General features: G+C 48.4%; 1 protein-coding gene across 3 annotated transcripts in view; it reads left to right on the forward strand.

Moving 5' to 3' along the window:
- Nucleotides 1-646: 646 nt before the first annotated feature.
- Nucleotides 647-8,284, forward strand: part of Chka (choline kinase alpha) — a 49,026-nt gene continuing 41,388 nt past the window's right edge. Inside the window, exon 1 of one of the 3 annotated variants that reach the window (XM_006980505.3) lies at nucleotides 647-1,381. In XM_006980505.3, coding sequence (XP_006980567.1) covers nucleotides 1,044-1,381 — 338 coding nt within the window. In that variant the 5' untranslated portion in view covers nucleotides 647-1,043. The remainder of the gene's footprint in view (nucleotides 1,382-8,284) is intronic. The other 2 variants (XM_006980504.4, XM_015999028.3) reach the window with 2 other exon arrangements.

Below are 8,284 nucleotides of genomic sequence, written 5' to 3' on the forward strand. Positions count from 1 at the left end.
GCGGCTGCCGAGGCCAGGCTGTTGGGAAGATGTCCTGAGATCTAGCCGACATCCTCAGCACCACGGACAGGGAAACTGAGGCTGCAGGCGTGTAGAGGGAGGCTTCTTCGGAAACAGGGAGTGTGCTTCCAGTTGGCAATGGTGTGTGTGGCCTTGACTCAGTCACCTCCCTTTTGCTATCTGAACCGCGCATAGTAATGCCTCCGGCCCTGAGTTGGACCTGGCGTGGATGCATCTCGCACAGCTCCTGGGAAATGTTGTAGAAACACACCCACGGAGCTCCTTCAGGAGCTGCCTTGCCCCAAGGTCACGCGGAAAAAGCAGACAGCCTCCAGACACCAATTTCCTGCCAGCCCCTGTAAAGCCCCCGGATCCTTTGAAGTTACCGCTTTCAGACGTGGGGGCGTCTAAGGAAAGGGTCCCTCTCAAGGCCCACTCTAGAGTCTGCCAAAGCTGCAGAGGCTTCTCCTCTCCTGCCTTGGGAGGCCGGAGTCCGCAAAGACGCCGCCTGGTGAGCACCGACACACGAGATGGCTGGTCTTCCCCGGACCCCCGGGACCCCTGCACCAGGCCCCGCCCCTTGGTGCGCGGGCCCCTCCCTCACCGTGGGCTCACCGCCTGAGTCGAGGAGGGGCTGTGCCGCAGCCAATAGGAGAGCTGCGTGGCGAGGGCGGCGGCGGTTGTGATGCGCCGCAGCGTCCAATCAGCGGTGAGCGCGGGGGCGGGCGGTGACGCTTGGCGCTCCGCGTGCGGCGCTGTAAAGGAGCGAGCGCCGCGGCCCACTACAGCAGTCGCCCGCCGTCAGCCTTCCGCGCTCGTCCCTCGCCACCGCTGCCCGCCATCCATTGCTGCCTCTCCCCGCCGCCGCCACCGCCACCGCCGCCGCCGCCTCCCCGCGCGCTCCCACAACCGCCGCCCGGCCAGCCAACGAAGCCGGGGAGCCATTTCCCGCGCCCGGCCCCCCGAGGCGGGCATCCAGTCGGACCCTGAGCGTCGCCCTCTCGCGCTGCGGCCGTCCGCGCCTTCTCGGCCGCCTGTCCGACATGAAAACCAAGTTCTGCACCGGGGGCGAGGCGGAGCCGTCGCCGCTCGGGCTGCTGCTGAGCTGCGGTGGCAACGCTGCCCCGGCGCCCGGCGTGGGGCAGCAGCGCGACGCCGCAGTCGAGCTGGAGCCCAAGCAGCTTGGTGGCCGGACCCAGCCTCTCGCGCTGCTCCCGCCGCCGTCGCCTCCCCTGCCGCTGCCCCCGCCGCCATCGCCGCCGCTAGCGGACGATCAACCTGAGCCCCGGACGCGGCGCCGGGCCTACCTGTGGTGCAAGGAGTTCCTGCCCGGTGCCTGGCGGGGCCTTCGCGAGGACCAGTTCCACATCAGTGTCATCAGGTCGGTGGCTGCGGCGCCGCGCGGGGGGCGGAGGGGGGGACGACGGGGCGGGGCGGCGGCCGGGATAGAGGTGAGCGCCGCGGGTCCGCAGCACAGTCCCGGAGAGCGCGGTAGGCGGCCTTCGGGAGAGCTTTGGGGAAATGTATGCTGGGATGCCCCCGGTCCCCTGCGGGAGAACAATACTATGCAGTCACACAAGTGCATTCTTTACGGAAGCTCAAAATAGATGTGTCTAGGAAGCCGTTTCCTTACGGAGGCCTTGAATGAAAAAGGGATGTTGTGGCTGGGCTTTAGAAAGAGAGGGGCGAATCTCTCACCGGGTAACTTTCCCTTAACGTGCCTCTAGTCTGTTGTTTGATTACAACCCCCTCCCCCACCAGGAATACTCCTTTGGCGCTTGGGAGGCCGAGGCAGGCTGGTCTCTGAGTTCGAGGCCAGTTTGGCCTACATAGCGAGTTTCAGGCCTGCCAGGGCTACATGCTGAGACACTGTGTCCCGAAGTGAGGGAGAGGGAGACAGGAGGTGATGTGTGTTGATGGAAGGTGGCAGTCACCCACTCATCTCCTGAGGCTCTTAAACCTTCGTGTACCTGTGTTACTGGCCAGTGTCTGGAGGCGTGGCCCCAAAAGTAAGTGTGAAGGAGAAGGAATTCCTCCTCTTTTGAAGGATAAGGTCTCTTGTAGGCAAAGTAATCTTGGACTTCCTAGGTATTGGAGCCTGGCCTTGAATCACTGATGATCCTGCCTCTACCTCCCAAAGTGCTGGATTATATGCCCCACCATGCCTGGTTCCTCATTCCCTGTCGGAGCCGTTGGGGGTCTCCCCGCCCCCCCCCCCCCTCCACTGTAGCTCTCTGGCAGTCCTGGAACTCACTCTGTAGACCAGGCTGATCTCAGACTCACAGAAATCCGGTCTCTGCCTCTCGAGTGCTGGGATTAAAGACATCTGCCACTCTGCCTGGCGTCCCTTACTCCTTTTAAGTTTAAATATTTCATCTTAGATTAAAAATACATAGATTTTTATGTACTCAGACTTAATAGAGAAGTGTAGCCATCCCTTTGCCATTATTGCACAAGTGCTCGGCTTTCAGTACTGAGTACGTTCGGGTCCTTTTGTTTGACCTTTAAAAACCCATTTGGTCATTTTCTACTAGCTTCTGTTTGGTTGACCCGGTTGAGTGCCAAGTGTCTAGAAACTGGCTGGCTGGCTGGCTGGCTGCCATCAATAATCCTCAAATCCAGTTCTAGTCATTCGATTCCTTTGCCACGCCCAGTCTTTCACCAAGAGTCATGAATGCAGCAAAATTAACTCTTTGTGTTGCAGGCCCCTCATGGATATGTGGATGTGTCAGATATGGATGTCTATGACCACAGATGTTCAAATCATTGTTGAGTGTCCTAGAAAAACTTGTCCCCAAACTTAAACCCTGGCAGGCCTGACAGTTCTCACCCAACAGAATGGTAGAGATTACTGTGGCACATTCTCTTCCTAGAGAAGTAAAGCTGAAGCCGAGCATGGTGGTGCAGGCCTTTAATCCGAGCACTCGGGGGAGGGAGGCAGAGACAGGCAGATCTCTGTGAGTTTGAGGCCAGCCTGGTCTACACAGTGAGTTCCAGGACAGCCAGGACACAGAGAAACCCTGTCTTGAAAAACCAAAAAAAAAAAAAAAGTAAAGCTGGGCCTAATGTTTTTGTGCTTATCCCACCACTGGGGAGGGGGAGGTAGAGTATCAGGAGTTAAAAAAGTTGGAGGCCAGTCTCGATTACATGAAACTGTTTCATCAAACCCAAAACTCTAGCTGAGTGACTTGCCTGAGATCTGTTGACCGCTCTCTGGTGTTCCCTCTTACACACTGGCCTAGGGTCTGTTTGGACAACTCTATGCCTATTGGTAGTTCTCTCCAGGGAGCTTTCACTATCAGTTAAATCTGCTTTGTTCAAACCAGTCAAAAGCACTGAGAATGTCTTGTTTTTTTGTTTTCTTTTTCTCTACAGCAGTTAGTCATTTTTTTGGAGTGGAGCATGTTTCAAGATGGGGTGTCTCTCTATTGTTGACTGTCCTGGAACTCACCCTGTAGACCAGACTGGCCTCAGACTCACAGAGGTCTGCCTGCCTCTGCCTCCTGAGTGCTGGGATTAAAGGCCTGCGTCCTGCTCAGGGGTTAGTCTTAAAGAGAGGGCTTTCCTTTTGGATTTCAGTACCTGTTAAAATGTGGCATGCTGCTGGGCATGGTGGCTCATGCTGTTAATCCCAGGTAGATCTCTGAGTTCAAGGCCAGCCTGTTCTATAAAGTGAGTTCCAGTACAGCCAGAGCTGTTACACAGAGAAACCCTGTCTTGAGAGGGAAAAAAAAAGAAAAAAGAAAGAAAGAAAAGAAAAAAGAAGAAACTATGCTTGGGAAAGACTGTAGTTATAGAACATGTTGAATAAGGAGAAAAAGTGATTTAAGATGTGGGAAGTGGGTGGGAACTACTTTTAAAACAAGCTTAGTAGTCTGGGTCTAGCTTTGTGCTTCAACTCAGTCCATTTTGCCTGTCCCAGGTTTAACCCTTTGGCTCCTCCCCACCTCAGAATGTACTTCTTTCTGTCTGTGCCTTAACAGCAGTCTGGCTTCAGTCCCTCCATCTTCTTTACTCTGTCCTCTCTACTGTGGTCTCCAAGGCCTAGGGACAGCCCAGAACTACCTGTCCTTGCTTAGACACATGGTAACAGGAGGCCCCAAGGGATCTAAGCATTTTATGTGTTCTAATCTCTATCTAGTTCATTCTGTAGCCTGTTGCCAGGTGTTTCTCAAATGTCATCAGTTGCTTCCATGGCTTTTGTAGCTGGAAAATAAAAGTTAAACTTGTTTGCAAGGTCTAAACGTGGGCTCCAGTCTACCTTTGAAAAGAGCTGTTTTGTTGCTCTTTTAAAACTGTCCCTTCTTCCAACTGCAGTGACTAACTGAGCCCCCTCCATTGGGCCCAGTGCTTCTAAGTGAGCTTTGTGTTTTAGTACCAGGCCTTTCTCTGCTCAGCAGTTCTTTTCCTGACTACTGCTTTTAAAAAAGAAGGAACCCCTCCCCCATCCATGTTTTCTCCCCAGGACTGCAGAACTAGTCCTTGAAATCAGCCCTTACTTACCATGCTTGGGGTTAAGTGTATTTCTACTTTCATGTGTAAGGCTGGTATCTAGAGAGCATTTCACGTTCATTCCATTTGGGGTTATGATTCTCATGTACTGAAGGGTGACCTCTAACTTGCTGCAGCAACCGTTCTGCTCAGTGTGGCTTTCTTTTCAGTCTTGAAGGAGAGGGCAGAGACTCATTCTGTATAGCTCCGGCTGGCCTCAAACTCTTAGTAATTTTCTGTCCCAGCCTCCAAAGTGGTGGGATTACAGGTATGGACTTCTGAGCCTGTCTTTTCTTTTTTTGTCTTTATTTTTCAGTGTCAAGGATTGAACTCAGGTTTGAGCATGGTCTCCTTGCCTATCCCTGGATCTTGCCTTCATGGTGTTATCTAAAAAATTATCACCAGACCTAATATCATCTAGATTTTGTGTTGGTGTTGAAGTTGATGTGCAGAAATTTGTTTTGCATTTTACATTTAGGTTTGTAATTCCTTTAAGGTTTATTTTCTTGGAGGTGTAAGTCTGTTTAGATTCTTTTGTGTGTGTGCATGTGGATGGATGTCCAGTTACTTCAGTACTAGTTGTCAAAAGTACTGTTTTACTCTTTGGTACTGCCTTTGCTCTTCTTGTCAAAGATTACTTCTGTTTATAGGCTCTCCATTCTGTACTTGTATTGATTTTTGTGGTCTTTTCCAAATTTACTTTTTATTAACATTTTTTTTTTTGTTGTTGGTTTGTTTTGAGACATAGTCTTGCTTGTGTATCTTTGACTGGCCTGGAACTCACTATGTAGACTAGACTGGCCTTGAACTCACAGAGATAGTCTCAAGTACTGGAATTAAAGATGTGCTCCAAAACACTTGGTTTATATTTATGTTCATTTTATGTGTATGAGTAGTTTGCCTGCATGTATGCCCATGCATGCACTGCCCATGGAAGCCAGAAGAGCTGCCACGAAGGTGATGGGAACAGAGCCTGGGTCTTCTGATAGAGTAGCAAGTGCTCTTAACTGCTAAGCCATTTCTCCAGCCCTAATTATTGTAGTCTTAAACGCTGATAGTGTTAGCTCTCTGATTATCTTCACTTTCAAAATTGTGTTGGCTAAGCTGTGGCTTTTTACTTTTTATAAATTTTATAATTCATTTGTTGATAACCATGAAATAACTGTGGGGGGGGCGGGGCATATCCTACTTTACTATAAAGTCTTCAACAGTACAAAAGAGGAGCGTGCAACTCTAGAAGGAGATAGGATTCTCTTATTTTATTTATTTATTACTTTTTGTTTGTTTGTTTGTTTTTCGACAGTTTCCCTGTGTAATTTTGGTGCCTGTCCTGGATCTTGCTCTGTAGACCAGGCTGGACTCAAACTCACAGAGATCCGCCTGCCTCTGCCTCCTGAGTGCGGGGATTAAAGACTTGCGCCACCAACCGCCCAGCTGCATTCTTTTATTTTTTAATTTAAAAAAAAAGTTTTTATTTTATGAGTGTTATGTATGTGCACCATGTGCCTATGATTCTTTTGTTTTAAATAAATTTTTAATTCAGGTCCTACATGTTTGGACTCCAGGCCCACTTGGCAGAGATGCCTTGCCTGTGAACTTTTAGTAGGGTCGTATTCTTCCCACAGAATTCAGACATGTAGTTAAGAGGCCAGTGATTGAATATGATCACAAGCCCATTTTTTTTGCTTTTTTCCCCCTTCTCCGTTAAAGGTTTGTTTTTTTCAAGACAGGATTTAGTATAGTCCTGGCAGTCCTAGAACTCACTCTGTAGACCAGGCTAGCTTCAAACTCAGTGATCCACCTGCCTCTGCCTCCCAAGTGCTGGGATTAAAGGTGCATATGTACCACTGCCCAGCAAAAGGTTTTATTTTAGTGGGGCGTGCGTGCATGCGTGCGTGAGCGACATGCACCACATCATACCTGCAACATTTTATCTGATCGTCCCCTCTACTGGAGCCTTGTTAGCCAGCTTCTCTCTAGGGTTTGCTGCCTTCTATAAAAGTCAGAGAGGCCCTTATTTTTAGTTTACCACAAAGAGATTATAATCTGTCTTTCACAATGTATTTTCTTATACTTCTCATTGTGTTTATTATTAGTATTGCAGAAGCCCTGGGGCTGATGGCAAAAAAATAAAAAATAAAAATTAAAAAAATTTACAAAGTAAGGACTGGCGAGTAGGCAGGGGTACAGAGGTGGCTCAGTGGTTAGGAGTACTATTACTTTGGCCAGAGGACTCAGGTTCAGTCACAATACCTAAATGGGTGCTTACAACTGTCTGTAACCCCAATTCCAGGGAATCTGACACTCTCTCCTGGCCTCTTTGGGCACCAGGCACAGCACACACACAGAGTGCACATACATACAGATAAAATACCTGTACACACAGAATAAAAATAATAAATCTTATTTATTTATTTAATAAGGACTGAGAGGTCAGCTCTGGGGTTGGGCTACATGGGATGTATATGGAAGTTCATTGTGAAAGGCAGCGAGTACTTCTGAACCCTGTAAGATGGAAAAGTAGTCAAAGCCAGGCTACTTTCTTTATTTTCAAATAAAAGTACACTTACTGTCAACTGAAGTATGCTAATTAGGAGAGAAGTTCTTTATTCTGAATAGAGATAGAAAAAAGTTGAGAATTGAAAGTCAGGTTAGAAAATAGATTGCTGTTCCAGTTTGGGGGAAAGAAAAAATATATGAAAACTGTAATGAGAGGGAGATCTCTGTCTGTCTGTCTGTCTGTCTGTCTGTATCTATGTATCTATCTATCTCCATGAATTTGTTTTTGTTTTGTTTTTTTGGTTTTTCTAGATAGTTTCTTTTGTATAGCAGCCCTGGCTGCCCTGGAACTCACTGGAACTCACAGAGATCTACCTGCTTCTGTCTCCCGAGTGCTGGGCCTAAAAGTGTAAACCTCTACTCCTGGCTTCATGAATTTATCTATAAACCAGGCTGGCCTCAAACACAGATCAATCACCTCTGCCTCTAGAGTGCTGGGATTAAAGGGGTGTAACACCACATTTAGCAAATTTTGTTTTGAGATCTCTCTCTCTCTTTTTTTTTTTTTTGGTTTTTACTATTTGAGGGCCAGTTTTTGAGACAGGGTTTCTCAGTGTTGCAGCCTTGGCTGTCCTAGAACTCACTTTGTAGACCAGATTGGCCTTGAACTCAGAGATCCACCTGCCTTTGCCTCCCGAGTGCTAGGTTTAAAGGGGTGTACCACCACTGCCTGTCTAAGAGTTCTGGCCTCATGTTTGCAGCCACCTTCCTGCTTCAGCTCTCCCAAATACCGGGATTTTAAGTAAATACTACAGTTACTGGCTCTAGACTCATTTGAGGCTTTTTGGTTGTTGTTGTTTTGGTTTGGTTTTTTTGAGACAGGGTTTCTCTGTGTAGCCCTGGCCATCCTGGAATTTACTCTGTAGACCAGGGTGTCCTCAAACTTAGAGATCCACCTGCCTCTGCTTCCCAAGAGCTGGGATTAAAGGGGTGTACCACCTGTCCAAGAAACTATTCATAAGTGCCTATAGTTACCACTATATGCATGTCATCTTCCATGTGCTCAAGGGTGTTTTAATGTAGGTCATATGATGTAGATTAAGTCATGTTTATTTGGGTTTACTTTTAGGATTGTGAAAGTTTGATGTCAGTATTAACTCAGATCTGACTTCCTCTTAGATGTGGAAGATATGTATCATCTGTGAACTTTTCAGAGCAGCCAAACTTGAAAAGCAGTTTTCGTGCCCGACCTGATCTGAGAGTGTCCAGTGGGTGGTAAGGAGGGGGATACTCT

This window comes from Peromyscus maniculatus, chromosome 1, assembly GCF_049852395.1.
Source record: "Peromyscus maniculatus bairdii isolate BWxNUB_F1_BW_parent chromosome 1, HU_Pman_BW_mat_3.1, whole genome shotgun sequence".
In the NCBI taxonomy this organism is placed as follows: domain Eukaryota; kingdom Metazoa; phylum Chordata; class Mammalia; order Rodentia; family Cricetidae; genus Peromyscus; species Peromyscus maniculatus.